The 18,517-nt window shown below is 44.0% G+C and overlaps 2 protein-coding genes across 3 annotated transcripts in view; both read left to right on the top strand.

Annotated features, from left to right (window-relative positions):
- LOC129838324 (laminin subunit beta-1-like) overlaps nt 1–6,736 on the top strand; it is a 34,255-nt gene extending 27,519 nt beyond the window's left edge. The window contains exons 24-33 of the mRNA XM_055905241.1: nt 2,517–2,886; nt 3,042–3,226; nt 3,340–3,581; nt 3,726–3,932; nt 4,169–4,313; nt 4,537–4,744; nt 4,934–5,075; nt 5,508–5,684; nt 5,818–5,977; nt 6,172–6,736. Of these exons, the coding sequence (XP_055761216.1) occupies nt 2,517–2,886; nt 3,042–3,226; nt 3,340–3,581; nt 3,726–3,932; nt 4,169–4,313; nt 4,537–4,744; nt 4,934–5,075; nt 5,508–5,684; nt 5,818–5,977; nt 6,172–6,308 (1,973 nt within the window). The 3' untranslated portion in view covers nt 6,309–6,736. The remainder of the gene's footprint in view (nt 1–2,516; nt 2,887–3,041; nt 3,227–3,339; nt 3,582–3,725; nt 3,933–4,168; nt 4,314–4,536; nt 4,745–4,933; nt 5,076–5,507; nt 5,685–5,817; nt 5,978–6,171) is intronic.
- A 3,461-nt stretch (nt 6,737–10,197) lies between these two features.
- LOC129838720 (synapsin-3-like) overlaps nt 10,198–18,517 on the top strand; it is a 139,881-nt gene continuing 131,561 nt past the window's right edge. Inside the window, exon 1 of one of the 2 annotated variants that reach the window (XM_055905876.1) lies at nt 10,198–10,473. The gene's annotated coding sequence lies outside the window, so the exon portion shown is untranslated. The remainder of the gene's footprint in view (nt 10,474–18,517) is intronic. The other variant, XM_055905875.1, reaches the window with a different exon arrangement.

Raw genomic sequence — 18,517 nt, 5'->3', positions numbered from 1 at the left:
GGATGGAAAATTATGTGGAAATATTGAAGCAACATCTCAAGACATCAGTCAGGAAGTTAAAGCTTGGTCACAAATGGGTCTTCCAAATGGACAATAATCCCCAAGCATACTTCCAAAGTTGTGGCAAAATGGCTTAAGCATAACAAAGTCAAGGTATTGGAGTGGCCATCACAAAGCCCTGACCTCAATCCTATAGAACATTTGTGGGCAGAACTGAAAAAGCGTGTGTGAGCAAGGAGGCCTACAAACCTGACTCAGTTACACCAGCTCTATCAGGAGGAATGGGCCAAAAGTCACCCAACTTATTGTGGGAAGCTTGTGGAAGGCTACACGAAACGTTTGACCTAAGTTAAACAATTTAAAAGCAATGCTACCAAATACTAATTGAGTGTATGTAAACTTCTGACCCACTGGGAATGTGATGAAAGAAATAAAAGCTGAAATAAATTATTCTCTGTACTATTATTCTGACATTTCACATTCTTAGAATAAAATGGTGATCCTAACTGACCTAAGACAGGGGATTTTTACTAGGATTAAATGTCAGGAATTGTGAAAAACTGAGTTTAAATATATTTGGTTAAGGGGTATGTAAACTTCCGACTTCAGCTGTATATAGTATTCTGCATTTGTGTAAAGGTTAGGTTACTCGGTCCAAACACTCAAGGGTGGGGGGTCGACCAGCCTCATTATTGCAATAATTAATCGATATTAAATAAAGAGGATTGTTGGAAGAAATGACCATCTCTCTCAGTACTGAATTTCCAAGAGAATGTGTCCGTCTCTGTGTGTTTGTTTGTGTGTTTCAAATCAAGTCAAATTTTATTTGTCACATACACATGGTTAGCAGATGTTAATGCAAGTGTAGCGAAATGCAAGTGTAGCGAAATGCAAGTGTAGCGAAATGCAAGTGTGTGTGTATGTGTGCATTCGTGCATATGTCTGTCCTTGTGTCAGTGTGTGCATGTGTGTCACCAGTGTGGTGTTAGTTGGCTCTAAATTACTCCTCCCTGTCTACATCTCTACATGGTTTATTGTCTACTGAACAACTGACTGACAAACAGGCCAGTTTCCATCAATCACTGCATCTGGAGAAATGTATATCTCATAGAAGTTGGCACACCCTCAGAGAGACAGTGAGGGAGGGAGGGAGGGAGGGAGATTTTGAGAGTGAATATCTGGGAATAACTCCTTGGTTCGTGTGAGAATCAGAGCCAGATGTTCCAGAAATCAGAGGAATCCTGTCTTAGTCGTGATCTTATTCCTATGGTTTAGGAATTCTTGCAGTATTCCCAAACTGCCTGTAAAGTTAGTCTGACCTCCTGTCGCTGTCCTCGCCCTCTCAGCGCACTGTGTGTATACAGCAGGCATGTGTGTGAATGTGTATGAGTGTGTGTGTGTGTTTGAAAGAGAGAGATAAAGAGAGAAATGTTTGATTGACACCATGTCTGGGTTAAGTAGATCATGTCATGGTCTGATTTAAGAGGTCAGCGGTAAAGTGACAGGCTTGACGACGGAGTCTGTGTGTGTGAATTAAGATGCCACGCATGTGGCTGTGATTATCGTGTTACCTGTTCGGAACAGCCTCAATGGACATGGACTCTACAAGGTGTTGAAAGTGTTTCACAGAGATGCTGGCCCATATTGACTCCAATGCTTCCCACAGTTGTGTCAAGTTGGCTTGATGTCTTTTGGTTGGTGGACCGTTCTTGATACACACGGGATACTTTTGAGTGTGAAAAACCCAGCACGGTTGCAGTTCTTGGTACAACCCGGTGCGTCCGGCACATACTACCACACCCTGTTCAAAGGCACATAAATATTGCGTCTTGCCCATTAACCCTCTGAATGGCACACATACACAATCCAAGGCTTAAAAATCCTTCTTAAACCTGTCTCCTCCCCTTCATCTACACTGATTGAAGTGGATTGAACAAGTGACTTCAATAAGGGATCATAGTCAGTCTATATCATGGGAAGAGCAGGTGTTCTTAGTAGTTTGTACACCAAATGTTGAGCAAACTCACAATCCTATTGCAGCTGGTTGCTTTATAATTGTATGTTGAATCCGTCTTTTTGTTTGGTGCATCAATCACCCTCTTCAATGGGTGCTAACCGCTTATATTCGCCCTTTCCTGTTCTCCATCACTCTATTTCTCTCCTTCTCCTCTCCTCCACTTTAGAGGTTAGAGGGCTTGTCTCTGCTGTGCTTCAGACTGAGGGGTCAAAAGGGGAATAGAGTTTAGAGGTCAAGGCTACCTGTGCGTTCATTTACTCTCAGCGCAGGACTGTTGAGCCGTTAATAATATCAATGTTCAGTACCTCTGTTATCCTAGGGGGTGTTTTAAAGGGCACAGACCTCTTCTCATATTACTATGAGTTAATTTCCTTGTACCCTCATTTCCTTTCCGTCATCACCACTGTTTTCACCTCAAGTCAAGTATAGGTATGTGTGTGTGTTTAACCCTTTTCTCTCTTTCCTGTTCCTCTTTCTCTCGCTCTCCCTCACCCTCCAGCGTGTGACTGTGACCTGCGTGGCATCGCCAGCGAGCAGTGCCACCGTTCGTCCGGCCAGTGTGTGTGTGTGGAGGGTGTGTCTGGACCCCGGTGTAACCAGTGTGCCAGAGGGTTCCATGGGGAGTTCCCCGCCTGCCAACGATGCCACCAGTGCTTCGGCGAGTGGGACGGCGTGGTAGGGGAACTGACCAACCAGACGCAGCGTTTGAAGGATCATGTGACAGAGCTCCAGACCAACGGGGTGACGGCGCCGTACACAGACACCGTTAGCAGTCTGGAGATGAGTGCTAATGCTATCAGTGGGATAGTAGAGAACAACCCTGCTATACAGAAGATGGAAGATGTACAACAGATGATGCAGCAGGTCACGTATGTACACACAAACACGTGCGCTTGCGCACACACATTTACACATTGAAACACACAGCACCAAGGGTTCTGTTTGTATACTTGATGTTATGATCAGTCCATGTCAACTCTATTGAAAATGTTATTTTGTGTGTGTGTGCGCGCGTCTGCAACAGTGAGATGGTGGCAGACCTGAACGAGAGGCTGAACGTCTCAGAAGATTCCCTGTCCCGTCTCGTTGTAAATGCCAACTACACCGAGGCCAGTCTGGACACACTGAGAGAGCAGGCCCGAGAGCTAGAGAGAACAGTCAAAGACATTGGAGACCACATAAAGACTGTGAAGAACTCTAACATAGAGGGTGAGAGAGGAGAGAGAAAGGGGCAGAGGGTGAGAGAGGGGGTACAGTATGCGTGACATCATTACTAGTTCTGACACACCCCTGTTTGTGTGTGTTTTATTTGTGTATGGCAGGAGCGATGGACACCATCACCGATGCCCACTTGGAGTCTAAGAGGGCGGAGATCCGTGTCAATCAGACCACCAGTTACCCCGACAACACTTTGGAACAGTCGGCTACACTACGGCGCGAAGCGGAGGCCAGACTGAGCCAGAACCAGGCGGAGTTTGACCTCAGACAACAGAAACACACAGAGAGACTGGAGAGGCTTACCACGGAGCTGGACACTCTTGACCTATCAGAGCTCAGCAAGCAGGTAAGTCTGACCTAAATAAAGGTTAACAATTTTTTTTTTAAATCAGTAGTCAATTATCATCGCACTTCTTCACCACAATGCTTTTTGATTGGTCCCTGGTTTTCTAGTGCTCTAACCCGATTGGTGTGTTTTCTCTCTGTGCAGACATGTGGAGCGGCTGGTGGGGAGGAGGGGTGTGCTGCGTCACCCTGTGGAGGGGTGGGGTGTGTGTCGGAGGACGGCACCCATCGCTGTGGTGGAGACGGGTGTGACGGTCTGGTCACACAGACACAAAGCACTCTGAAAACAGCCAAGGACTTCGACCAGGAAATCCTGTCCACCATGCAGGAAGTAGATAAGCTCTCTAGAATGGTGGGAACTGTAGTTTTTTTACACTCTGGGCCGAATCCTGACTTGAGATTCATGCATATAACTTTGTGTAGTACAACTGTTGTTTAGTTATGATTCAGCCCTACATGAATGTAGTCAGGTCATCTTACATTATCATCATAGTAATTAAAGATAGAATATCTGCTTGCTCCGGCACAAGCGTTGAGGAGTGTTTACCTTACTGTGTTTGAGTTAACGTGTCCTGTGGCGCCCTCTAGGTGTGGGAAGTGAAGGTGCATGCGGACGAGGCCAAGCTGAGTGCTCGGGAGGTGCTGCTGAAGTCCAACCAGAGCCGAGATAGAGTGGAGCACACCAACGAGCAGCTCCGCAGCCTCATCAAGGAGATACGAGACCTACTCACTAGTGAGTATACAAACATTTTCCCAAAGACCAGGCCTCAATCTTGCAACGTACTGTACAGACTAACTAAATTATCACTGATTCATAGACAATCAGGGCTCCAGTTCTTCTTTCCCCATGTGAGTGATTGGTTATGATTGTGATTCGAATTGATTGTGACCTGTGTATGGCTCTCTGAGTCTAATTGGCTCTCTGAGTCTAATTAGCTCTGTTTCCATGGTGACAGACGACCGTGCCAACGTGGAGGTAATCGAAGCGGTGTCGAACGAGGTGTTGGCCCTGAAGATGCCCACGTCGCCCGGGCAGCTGGAGGCTCTGACCAAGGAGATTAGAGACAGGGTGGGAACCCTCACCAGCGTGGAGGACATCCTCAGTCAGAGTTCCAACGACATACACACTGCAGAGAGGCTGCTGGAGGAGGCTCGCACCGCCAGGTAAGATGCACGCATGCATGAATTCATGCACACACACACAAACACATGCACACAAACACACACAGACGCCCACACACACACACACACAGCCTCACACACACTGTCTCTCACACACACACTAATGAATGCACACACACTTGAACCACATTAAGACACACACTCACATACAATCTCCTCTCTGTCTCTCAGTCAGGAGGCGTCTGAGGTGAAGGAGACAGCTGCCCTGGTGAAGGAGGCTCTGGATACAACTGAGCGTGCTCAGAATTCTGCCATCAATGCCGTCAAGCAGGTCTACAACAACACCAGGGGAACACTTGACCTCATCACGTCTGTAAGTCACCTGTGACCAGGGCTTCAATTGTGTCTAAAATTTGGGAGATTTGTATAAATACACATTCCATGCAAGGTCTCTAAAAGTGTGTATTGTGTGTGGTGTGTGTGTGTGTGTGTTGGTTGGTTCTTCTACTGTTGGGACCTAAAATTCCCAAAAGTCCCTCACAAGGATAGTAAAACAAAGAAAATTCCCACGTCCCCATGAGGACAAAGGCTATTTTAAGCTTACGAGTTAAGTTTAGGGTTAGGTTTAAGGTTACGGGTTAAGGTTAGTGTTAGGGTTAGGCTTATGGTAAGGGTTAGGTTTAGGGAAAATAGAATTTTGAATGGAAATTCATTTTAGGTCCCCACGAGGATAGAAGAACAATACGTGTATGTGTGTTTGCGTCTGTGCCTGAATACATGCTAACATGGGTTTGTGTGTTTATAGGTGGAGTCGGAGACGGCGGAGTCAGAGCTGCGTCTGAGTAACGCCACAATGCGTCTGCTGCAGCTGGAGAGAGACGTGACTCTGCTGAGAGAGAGCAGCCTGGTCACCAGCCACCGCACACAGAGCACTGAGAGACTGTCTGAGACCGCCGGGCAGGACGCAGAGCAGGCCCTGCAGGTACACACACACATAGATAGACGCACGCACGGGCGCACACACAGCCCAGCATTTTACCTGCCAATTATATTGTTACCCATTCTCAGTGTGTGTGTTCTGCTTTGTGTGGGTGTGTGTGTTTTGTTGTGTGTAGGAGTTTGACTCGGAGGTGAAGGGTCAGTACAGTGTTGTGGAGGGCTTGGTGGTGACGAAGGCAGAGGGCGTGTCTGACGCCAAGAAGAGGGCGGAGCTACTCCAGCAGGAGGCCAAGGAGCTGCTCACCCAGACCAGCGGAAAACTACAGAGACTCAGAGGTAACGCACATGCACGCACACACACACACACACACACACACACACACACACACACACACACACACACACACACACACACACACACACACACACACACAAACCAATGTGCTAACACACGCATGTACATGCACGCGCACACAGGCACGTGCGTGCACACACACAAACTCTCTAATGACATCACTGTGTGTTTGCAGAGTTGGAGAGGTCATATGCAGCCAACCAGCGTACTCTAGAGGCCAAGGCAGGTCAGCTGGCCGGGCTGGAGAAAACGGCACGCCAGCTGCTCGATGACATCAGCCAGAAAGTCATGGTCTACAGCACCTGTTCTTAGGGTAACCATGCCAACAGCATCCCTGGCAATGCCTACCCTGCTGTCATACCAGAGATGATGACGATGTCTTCTTTAGTGCCAAAGAGATATGACCACCACTCAGGAGACTCCAAAGACCATAAGCAGTATTTTACCACTAAGAACCAAGTATTTAATTTAAAACATATATATATATGTTTCTGTATGAAATTGTTTCTAAGCCATATAAGCTATTATCACAAGTAATACATGTTTTAACCATAGGACTGCACATAGATTTCATGATTTCAGATTCTATGGAAATATTTGTATAATCTTGTCTGTAAAGATACTAAAATGTGTCTGGACCAATGCAAAAGAGAGCCTATTCGATTAAATGATACGATTTGTACCCATCAACCTACTGCTGTAGTTGAACTTCTAATATAAAGTAACAAATGCATCTTAAATAGTTTCCACTCCCTATTTATTTGGTTGTTCCAATTTTCCCAAAAAATGCCTAGTTAATATTGCCTAGTTCATCTCTACCTAAAATGAGATGCTTTTGAAATATACAGTATTTTGGTGTTTGCTTTCCCCTAGTGGCAATTTGAGAAAACTGTACCCTCTTTACTGCATTATCATCACCACTAGAGAGTAGCAGCACAGGCACATTTTCAGCTTAGTTTTGCCTCATAGAATCCAATTCAGTTACAGGGAAATGTACTTCTATCACTTTTAACTGTAACAAAATGCTGTTCACTCTGCCAACTGAAACAACCTTACTCCTTCACTGTCATTGTAGGCTTAGCTAGACTATCATTTTCCTACATTTTTAAATATATTCTAAAACAGCGTGTTTTCTAATCAGTTTGTAGTTAGTGTTCTGCTTTTCTTTCTACTGCCTTCTCTTACACCTCTCTCGCTCTCTCCATATTGATGCAAGGTGATTTGGAGATCAGTGATTATGAACAGCTCTTTCCTCAGGCTGATCCGGTTGAACACAATGAGCATCTCTCTCATCCTCCCATGAATCCCTCCTTCCTCTCCGGAGGGTTTCCTCCGTTTCCGCCTCCCTCCGAAATGAGCGCTTTCCATTTAGTGCTGCAAATCAGTCAGGCGTCACTGTTCTTCCCCATACATTGACCCCACCCAAGCATATCTGTGAGATAAATTGCTTTAGAAAGGGGTCCAGACGGTCCCTTCCCCTGTGTACAGTATGTATGGTACAGTGGACTGTGTGATGTGAATGCTTGTGCTGTGAGGTCATCCGTGACATCATTAAATTCTGTGTAGGTCCTCAGTGACAAACCAGTTTTATGTTTATCTAACCCAGCCACCTGAGGTCTCCAGCAGACCCTGTACAATTATATAATTTAATACATCACAAAAGTCATTCTGCAGTGCAATGCCTCGTTGTAGACAAAACAAATTTCATCCGCTTGCATGGATGACACTCGGCAAACCTTATACCATGCCCAACCTCATCATCCATTTGCAGAACAGCTAAGTAGATCTGTCCTGTAGAAAAACACAGCTGTGCCCTGCAGGCTAAAATCAGCCCATCCAGCATACGACAGTAAACAGTCTTTAACCTTAACCAGCCCTAACATCCTCTTCCTGTCTGGACCATTTAAATTGGCAGCAACTGGGCCCTGAGACGGCCACAGCTGCCGGGTGGATAGGAGAACGCTGTGGTTCACATGGAGCTGGCCACGGGGCACTTCTCAATATCAGCATGTGTCTGCAAGTGTGGTAGAGCGTGGTTTTCCTGAGTGGATATGAGATATTCATGAAATAGGACTCCTCCTTCCTCTCTCTCCTTGGCCCTAGGTGCTGCTCTGATCTCTCTGACACACTTACAGCGGGAAGTTGGTGAGGGACCATTTTAGAGCAGCCGCCAGACCATAGGCGAGAGGACAGCGAGAGGGAGGGAGAGAGAATCCTTCAATCAAATAAAATGTTGATTTAATTAGCACTTTTGAAAAAAATCGTTGTCACAAAGTGCTTCACAGTAACCCAGTCTGCACCAAGACAAGGCAGGATGGTGCAGAGGAAAGTTGGAGAGGGCTTGGAAGTCTGCCAGGTGTCTTTAGGATTAAGGTCTATGGCATGGATGACTCTTTCCTATGAGGATCCGCTGTAATTTCTCATGATATTGGTAGGTGTCTGCTGAATTAAACGTGGAATGGCATTGTTGATTATAATCATTGGACACTGCAACACACATTATTTTCTGCGTCAGGGCTAGCCGTCATACGCAATTTGACTCGATACTGGAATGTACAAGGTGCTTAAACATTCAACTAGCAACTATTGAATATATGCTAGAGAGACTCCTAAATATGATGTCCAAATAGAAGAGCAAAAAGCATATAGTAAGTAATGTCTGTGGTTTCCCTCTGCAGTGAATCATTTAAACTAATATGCTCATTCAAGAGTCTCCCCTGCCAGAGGTCTACTATTGATTGATGTGTTAAATTTCAGTTGGCTGGGTATCAAAAGCTCTTTGAAAATCAAAAGCCGATTTTGGCAGATGTTCCAGCGTTGCAGGCTGGGTATGAAATCAAATAGTTGTTGCATTTTAAATATTCAGAATCATTTGAGTGTTTTATTGTCATTGAACTTCGGAAAGCTCACGCACAATGAAATGACACCCCCAGGCTCAAGCCGTTAAAAAAATGAATACTGCATGACTTTGATAAAGGGAGTAAGTCACACTGCGTCTTGCATGCATACTAATACTGTGATCTTGAAACACTCCAAACCACTGACTTGCTATGAATTTCAAACACAATTGACATTGAATCTCTGAATGTTTACTAGTTACATTCTAATCCCTCTTTTATCAACCCAACAAGCAATTGATATGTGTATTAAGCCTGAGGTAAATTAGTCTGCTTATAGTGACAATGATATCTTTACTAAGGGAATCAATGGGAGTCAGCATCTGTGAATGTACTGTGTTTTTCCCTGGAAGGATGAGCGAGACCGGAACTTCTCACTAAATTCTAATTAGCCTATAAACAATGAAAGATTTAGGCTTTAATTCATTCAGTCAGCTTTGTTTGAATTAATTACAAGTTTCCAATCCAGTCACCCTGGAAATGTTCCAATATGAGGCAACCTCGTTTCATATAGCCTACCAGAAGAGGTGTTTCCCAATACACATTAAACATGTAAATGTCGCATCCTATATTATTTGTTACACAGCACTGAGCAAGGGGTATTAAGTTTGAGAGTTAGAGCTTTGACTCATTCAATCCTGGAATGGTCATTCAAAGTTCCCATTATGGGACTAGTGGTGAATTGTACTCTTATGTGACAGTTTTTCTGTCCCTACACGCTTAGAAAAAAAGTGCTATCTAGAACCAAAAAGGGTTCTTCGGCTGTCCCCATAGGATAATCCTTTTGTAGAACCTCTTTTGGTTCCAGGTAGAACCCTTTTGCGTTCCATCTACAACCCTTTCCACAGAGAGTTCTACCTGGAACAAAAAAAGGTTATCCTACAGGAACAGCTACAGATCCCTTTTGGAACTTTTTGTTCTAAGAGTGTGTGGGATAGGGAGCATTGAGACAGTAAACAAGATTCTTAGAATTGTGGAGGGTATCATTTTGCAAAGGTAATTGAATGAATAATTGCCATAAAGAGAATGTGGTCTGACTCTGGATAGGCCAAAACACATTGGTGTCCCAAGAATCCAAATAATGATTAAGTCTACACAAGATATATGATTCCAAATGAATAGAAATATGTTCTATGGTGTGTGTGTGTGTGTGTGTGTGTGTGTGTGTGTGTGTGTGTGTGTGTGTGTGTGTGTGTGTGTGTGTGTGTGTGTGTGTGTGTGTTTTCAAGGAAAGAGGGCTTCCCTGGAAATCAGTAGCCATAAAACACCTGTCTGGAGTCTCTCCTGTCTCAGCCTTGCATTTGTCTGAACTGAAAATTCAATGCTGCCACATCCTTGAAATATTTATATTCCCCAACTCAAACAAAATATGAGGGATGCTATTAAATACCACAAACGAATCGACCAATGAGGTAAGAAGGGGATCTCAGGAATGGATGCATTTTGCAGCTCCCAGCATGCAGCATTGTGGGATACGGAGGAGACTGGTGGATGCTGAAGCTGAAGCGCGAGCTGCTGAGGATTGTGACACGAGCGCAAGGGGAGCATCATCCAAACACTTTGTGATACCAGATACCCAGGTAAAACATGACAAAAAAAATGAATGAAAATGTTGACAGACATATTGACGCCGCCCGCAATTCAATGTGTTGTCTGTGTGCATGTATTATTTATTTTTGTTATTGCCAAGTCATTCTCGGTCCACCGCTCTCAGTTGATTATTCAACATACAAACGAAACGGATATTTCGAGCACATTCGCGTATTACAGCCGCTGATTATATTCATTTGCGCAGGCTAATTAGCGCGTTGCTGTCAGGGCTGTTTGCTTGCTACATGGGGTGGTCGGTGACGATGTGCGGCAATGATCTGTTCATGAATATCTTCTGATTTATTGATTGGTTTGGGGTGAAAAGGGAATTCCCGCATGCAGCTAGGAATCCATTGCCACACGCGCCTGCGTTCCTAATTAGGCTTAGTCAGTTTTATTTGAATTTAGGGAATCCCAACCCTCAGCATCAACATACTTGGAATTTGTCTTTTTGTACAACAGTTATGTATACCAAAATGATGCTGTTTTATGCAGAGCGAATGAACGCACTTGTTGAAAATGCCACTGTTCCTGCCCCCCCCCCCCCCCCCCCCCCCGTTCAAGTTGATAGGAAACGAGTTTGTTTATCATCATGCCATCATGCAGTATGTCTATTAGGCTACTGAAGGCTGTATGACCATGCACATATTTATCGACGGAATCCTATCCATGCTCATTTTATAGATGTCTAGCGATGCTGTCATTGCTGGTTTAGCTCAACGTTGTACAAGTGCTGTCGGTCTGTGACTGAGTAGATAGCTAGTGATCTGTGTCCGGTGTCCTCTCTGCCAGTGTTCACCCTTGATTCTTTAGTCAGTCTAAGAATCCAAAATGTTCAATGGAAATAATTGACTATGTAACACATATACAGTACTACTGAATCTTGCTTTAGGCTCTGATGATCTGGGATTCTTGATGATCTCAACCGGAAGACATGATCTGGCCTTGAGATAGCTGGGAGTGTTCTGTTTGTTCAGTCTAATGAAAAGCTGTTAATGTTTCATTAGCTGATCTGGATATTTGCTCAATTTAGCAGTTTTTGCAGTAAACATAGAAATTCTGATGCAGAGTCCTGATGCAAATGATAATACAATAAGCCAAACCTGCTGGGTACTCGCCCCTGGCACCATAGTGGCAGACTGATGGGCCATCTGCAGTGAGAGGCAATCTGAGTTTCACACCTGTCATGTCTTTGTGGCTGAGAGGTGATGAAAATGACATGCCTCTGATTGACCCTCTTGTCCTGCTGAGCCACTGCTGCCGGGCCAAGGCTGCATGCACGGAAAGGCCCAATCCAGCCCATTCCAAAACAAGCTGTGCAAACACGTCATGGATAAGACAGAAGACACAGAGCAAGGAATATTAAGCTGTTAATGACGTCATCCATTTCTATGCCTCAGCTGTATTTTATACACACACAGAAATCCCAGTCCATGAAAAACCAATGGAAAAGCCTTTTAGTCAAGGAGAGAACTGTTGATGTGCATTTAGGTATATTTAAGTATCCTCTTCTGCCTCCTAACTCTGCAGGACTGGTTGCTTATGATGAGGGAGGGATTGGCTAAGCGGTTTGTGGCCTTGGTTGTGTAGCCCTGGCACTGTAGTGGCATGCTGATAGGCCATCTAAGGTCGCCACCCTCTGTGGCTGGGAGGTGATTCGAATAATGCCCCGGGCCTGCCCTGGGTGAATCAGGTTAGCATTGATTGCATTTGGTTTGGAAGCAGGCTGCCTCCCGGGCGTGAGCCAGGGGCCCATTTTGTAGGTTAAGCACTTGGAGTAATGTCGTACCAACCTCAAACAAGATAATTTCAACACCCACCATCTCAGATGGTTTTGAAATAGTTTCTGTAGTTATTTAACTAGGCTATTTAAGAACAAATTCTTATTGACAATGATGGCCTAGGAACAGTGGGCTAACTGCCTTGTTCAGGGACAGAATGACAGATTTTTACCTTGTCAGCTCTGGGATTCGATCCACTAACCTTTCGGTTACTGGTCCAACACTCTAACCACTAGGCTACCTGAAACCGATTAGATAAGCATTCCTGTAACAGTATATTGTTGAAAGATTATTTGAACTCTGACGAATTAAGCTAATTGATAGTACCAAAATGGGCTGTTTACATTTAAAAGTTTCATGTAATATTCATTAAATGTTGTACCCAACATCCGATTTGGACCAAACCTCTTTTTAGTAATGATTTCTTTGCGAAATACAAATAAATGGTTAAAAGCCACCCACAGACCTCTCAAATCCCACACCAAGCCCACCCCAAAGGCCAGTTCTCTGTGTTTAACAAGTAGTATGACGGTGTGGCTTGGAGTATTGTTTATTCACACTACTATTCTCAGTGAATTTGGTGATGGGGGTTTTCCCCTTTTCAGAGAAATTAGCTATTGAAATCGCTTACATTTTCCCCCATAAATGAGTGTGAAGGTACTAGGTTTTGCCGACTAGATGCTGCTATTCCTGCTGTTACTGCCACACCCTTTTATCAATTTAGCTGGTTCTCTTGAGTTTATTAAATGGATCACACTTTTGTTATGCAACTTTGGGTACTAAACCAATAGCTTTTGCTCATGATGACTATGGTGCAATTCTCACTTTTCCTACAATCTGATGGAAAAAATGGGCTTGTGACTCAAATGTTTTGACAATCCTAATAAATGAATACCATTGCATAAACTATTACATAGCAGTCGCATGTTTTTTCAATTAAATTGTTAGAAAAAAATTCTGTTTGATTAGTGACATTCATTATTAAACTCAACCCAATACCCCTAACACTATACATAGGGCCCTATAAAATTTAGCTGGTTCTCTTGAGTTTATTAAATGGATCACACTTTTGTTATGCAACTTTGGGTAAAAAAACAGTTTGTGTGTGTTTGAATTGCTTTCATGGAGGACTGGCTTGAATTGTAAGGATGACCACACCATTGATTTTCATCATGAGCTAAAACTATTGGTTTTCTACCCAAAGTTGCAAAGAGTAAATTTAATAAACACAAGACACCAACAAAATGTATGGGGGTGCAAGCGACTTCCATGGATAATTTCTCTGAGCAGGGGAAAAAAACATCACCAAATTCACTGAGAATACATCACATAGTATGAATAAATAATACTCCAAGCCGCCAATTTTTGTTCAAATTGAGTTTCAACAAAATAATCTTGCAGGAATGCTTATCTTATCTGTTTCTAGCTACAGAAACCATTTCAGAACAATCTGAGATGATGGGTGTCATGGCTTGCTGAAATGAAATGGAACGACTCTTCTGTGTTTTCACGTGCACAAGTGATTGCTTTTGATAAAAAGGCTTTATCAGCCTTCCCAGTGAGAAGTTGTATGTTTCTGAACAATGCATCATGCTGAGCTGTTGACAACATGACCGAGCGGATTAGTGCTCAATTTGAGAAGGGCACTCCTCCCTCACTGTTTTTGCCAGTTTACCTCATGGGCCATAGCCCGGTGCACTAAATCAAACTCCCTCAATGCTTCTCAGTTGCAGTGACCCTCGTGTCTTGTAGAGCTAGTGCCTCATTGCTGCCAAGCCAAGGCTGCATGCAGAGAAAGGCCCAGCCCGGCCCAAACATGCTGTTGTGAAAAGACCTTCAGAAATCGAGCAGGGAATATTGCGCTGTTAATGATTTTATTCCATTACCATCAACGCCTAAAGCATCTATCATAGTCAAAACTTGTGCGCACAGCAGGGTTCTAGAATATTGGACCATTTGGCTTTCATACTTTTCGAAATCTCAGCACTGCTCAGTCAATTTCTCCAACTGTCAACACATTCAAACGAATAGAGGACGCGTACACGGCGCCGCATTGGTTAGGAGTTTTGGACACGGTGGTCTCCAAGGCGCGTAGCTATGTCAAAATGGGACGCTGGACTATCGCGTCTCAGCATCTGTGGACTAGGGATGTGACGAATCTAAACATTTCTTAACGTTTAAAATGCGTTTTAAACCATAAGAAAAATGCATAAAATTCAACTTGAATTCACAATGTAGCTGCATTGCAGCAACGGTTTGGTTCCCTTTCAGATGGTTAAGCATTGAACATGTACTTCCGTTACTGTACCTCAATTCCACCTCAAAGTTTGCATTTCACTATCTTCTCATTTCACTTCTCACATTTTTGCCATACAGGACTTAGCTGCTGTCGCTTGCCTTTGCCATTTTCCCAACAGTTTAACAACGATGACGTAGTGGTGGAGTGGACTTCAAAATAACAGATTCCTCGAGTTCTTGCATGTTGCCTCCCATTTATGAGTGTCAAGATTTGATTCCGCTAGTGAAGATACTGTAATTGTTCATTCAAACAAAGGTACAGTGCATTCGGGAGGGTACCCCATAACCAGAGTCCTTTAGGTGCCTTTTGGCAAACTCCAAGCGGGCTTGGCTTCCTTCTGGCCACTCTACCATAAAGGCCTGATTGGTGGAGTGCTGCAGAGATGGTTGTCCTTCTGGAAGGTTCTCCCATCTCCATAGAGGAACTCTAGAGCTGTCAGTGTGACCATCGGGTTCTTGGTCCCCTCCCTGACCAAGGCCCTTCTCCCCCAATTGCTCAGTTTGGCCGGGCGGGCAGCTTTAGGAAGAGTCTTGGTGGTTCCAAACTTCTTCCATTTAAGAATTATGGAGGCCACTGTGTTCTTGGGGACCTTCAATGCTGCAGAAATGTTTTGTTACCCATCCCCTTATCTGTGCTTCGACACAATCCTGTCTCGGAGATCTATGGAAAATTCCTTCGATGTCATGGTTTGGTTTTTGCTCTGACATGCACTGTAAACTGTGGGACCTTATATAAACACACGTGTGCCTTTCCAGATCATGTCCAATCATTTGAATGTACCACAGGTGGACTCCAATCAAGTTGCAGAAGCATCTCAAGGATGATCAATGGTAACAGGATGCACCTGAGCTCAATTTTGAGTCTCATAGCAAAGGGTCTGAATACTTATGTAAATAAGGTATTTAAAATAAAATAAAATACATTTGCAAGAATTAATTAATTATTTTCTCGCTTTGTCATTATGGGGTATTGTGTGTAGATTTATGAGGAAATGTTTTATTTAATACATAGAATAATAATTAGAATAAGGCTGTAACGTAACAAAAGGCGGAAAAAGTCAAAGGGTCTGAATACTTTCCCGAATGCACTGTCTCCTCCTCTGTTTCCTCATTTTCATGGTTACTAATGATGAGGAGGTAAGATTATTAGTTGAGAAGATGTTCATGTGGTATGTGACAGCAGTCTGTGTAGATATAGAGATTTGATTCTAACATTTGTGGCACTAGGGAGAATAAAACAGAGCCGACTCTTCGTTGGTAACCGTGTAGCATGCCATGTGGTTGATGTATCGCGATGACTCACACACACTGTATGTCATCACACTCATCTGATACTGTGCCAAGTTTCTTTTAGACTAGTAGTAAAAAAGGAACTGGTTGCTAAGCGACTGCCGTGTCAGTTATATCACTAAGTACTAGGGGACCAGAATCGTGTGCTACGTGTGGGTCGGGTATGAGATGCGCACGTGTATTTAACATTTTTAAAAAGTAGGATGAGCTATTAATATAAAGCTGAATTGTAGAGGGAGGCCCAAACCCCATTGTGTCGTTATGTTCTTGCTTTTTTGATTGCTTTTAGATGTGCTACTGTTAATTAGTTATTAATGGTATTTTCCCACATATGTTGTTAGAGGCAATGCAATTCCCATACAACTGTTATCCTCAGTGCTTAGGCTCTTTCAAGTCCCAGTCAGCTGTATTCCTACTTACCATCGTGATTTCCCTACATTTAAGTAATGACCCTATGTAACGCTCCATATCCAGGCTGTATCACATCCGGACGTGATTGGGAGTCCCATAGGGCGGCGTACAATTGGCCCAGCGTCGTCCGGGTTTGGCCCGAGGTAGGCCGCCATTTGTAAATAAGAATTTGTTCTTCACTGACTTGCCTAGTTAAATAAAGGTTCAAAAGAAATACAAAATACATAAAAAAAAAAAAATCCCTGACCTCAGACACATCGACCGCCATGAATAATACATACTCTGTAATGCTGCTAACCTCCTAAATGCACGGCGGAAGGGAGACACTAAAGCTCCCTCTGCTCACGGCATGTACTTTAATATGGAAAATATTCCCTACCACACACTTGAAAGCAAGACGAAGGACTTTTCTAGGTTCAGTTAGCAGTTACATATCCACATCCCTTCACATGCAAACTCTGCCAGAACACCTCGGGGTTATTTCTGTGAGTCACCATGACAATCACCTATATATTGTGCTGAGGGTATGAGGGCACCATTCCACTTCAGCAGTGCTACACATCATTCACTCTATGAGTGCAACACATCATTCTTCTATGATACTCTCTCAAAAGGTCACAGAGTTTCTAATCCACCCCTGGCACCTCCTTTACCCATGGCCCGAGGTCCTCTTGGTCTGCCCTTCGCCTGGCCCTGGTGCCAGCGACCCTATTATCGTCACCATGCATCAACACAGTCCCACCACGGTCTTTAACATCGCCTTAGTCTAGCATTATCCTGCTGTATCCATTAATTACAGAGGAGAGACTACCGTTACTGCCTTCCCTAGCGCAATGCAAGCCATTGCTGCCTGCCTTGGTGCAGTCAAGGCTCTATTTGTCATTTACAGAGACAGCTAAGAGGCTAAGAGAGAGGGGATCAGTTGGGGCCCTGGGGGGTTGATTATTAGATTTTTGGCAGGGCAAGACTCGGGACCTCTAAATGTGTGCCCCCTCTCCTTTCCCCTCTCCACTCTTACTGATAACCCCTTATTGCTAATGTCGACTCATCAGGTTGGGAGTGACGGGGGGCAGATTTTATAAGCCTCACTTCCTGCAGGGGCTTGTTGAAACTGTCTCTGTTGTCTTTAAAAGAGAGAAAGGGTTTGCCCGTTAGGCTTTAATAGCATCCAATACTGTATGTGCAGAGGGATGAGAGGAAAGCTGCTTTAAGGCTGGTTTAAGGATGGTGAGATAGTGGGGGAATGCACCAGTAGTGGCGTAAAGATAGGGATTTTCCCCTGCCTTTAGTGGCGATTGATGGATCTCTATGGATGGGCTCTAACTGTTTCAGCACCAGAAAGAATGGACAGCTCCCTGAGTAATCTCTGTGTTGTTAACACTTTACAAGCAGTTGCCTAATTAACTTTCAATGCCCATATTTGCCTCAGTATTAATTGTATTCAGTATTTTCCTTTAAGTCCCTGCAAAGTCAATGGCATTAATGCCGAGCTAAACATGTTCTTTGACACAGTTTGACAAATGAACAAACATATGTCCTTTGAGGGCCATATTCTCTATAGTATTCTGCTACTGCAGCTATAGCAACATATTCTGCATGTTGTGTGCAGGCAATTTGCCGTTGAACATTTCATATGTTATTGTTTAATGTATTTTATGCCCCTGAGAGTGCCATGCAGTCTGGTAGGCTGTCTGTGGTGTGAGCTGGTGCCTTTTTATAAAATGGATGTTTTGATTTCCTACAGTGCCTTGTCATATCCTTTTCCCGCAATCCTCGCTCTTCTTATTTACCCACACAATCCCATTCTGTATCAATCAGCGTCTGATAGTCAGCAAACCCATCCCATAAAATGCCATATCTCTCCCACCCAGCCTCCTTCTTTCACTATAGATGAATAGTGGGGGCTTATTCAGTGTCATAACTCGAGCTTTCACTCCAATCAGCACGCCTCTACATTGTCCTCTTAGTCAGTGCAGCTGATCTGAGTGACGTTCTTCTGGATCAAGCCCAGTATCACACTACCTCTGCTCTGTATGCAAAGCAGATTGTTAGCACTGTGATGGTTAGACTCAAAATGCATTAAGGCAGCTACAGTCTCCTTAACCAGGTTTGAATTGTGAATCCCCTCTCCCTACATGCTTCCTGACACGAGGCTGCTCCACATACTAGTACTGTACCAACTGTTTAACATGCAGATAGAGTCGATGGTTAGATTTAAAAACCATAAGGTGATTGAGTGACTCCTAGTAGGCTT

The sequence above is a fragment of the Salvelinus fontinalis genome, chromosome 39, assembly GCF_029448725.1.
Source record: "Salvelinus fontinalis isolate EN_2023a chromosome 39, ASM2944872v1, whole genome shotgun sequence".
NCBI classification, from domain to species: Eukaryota; Metazoa; Chordata; class Actinopteri; order Salmoniformes; family Salmonidae; genus Salvelinus; species Salvelinus fontinalis.
Note: the sequence above shows the minus strand (reverse complement) of the source record. Positions and strands in the feature narration are given on the sequence as shown.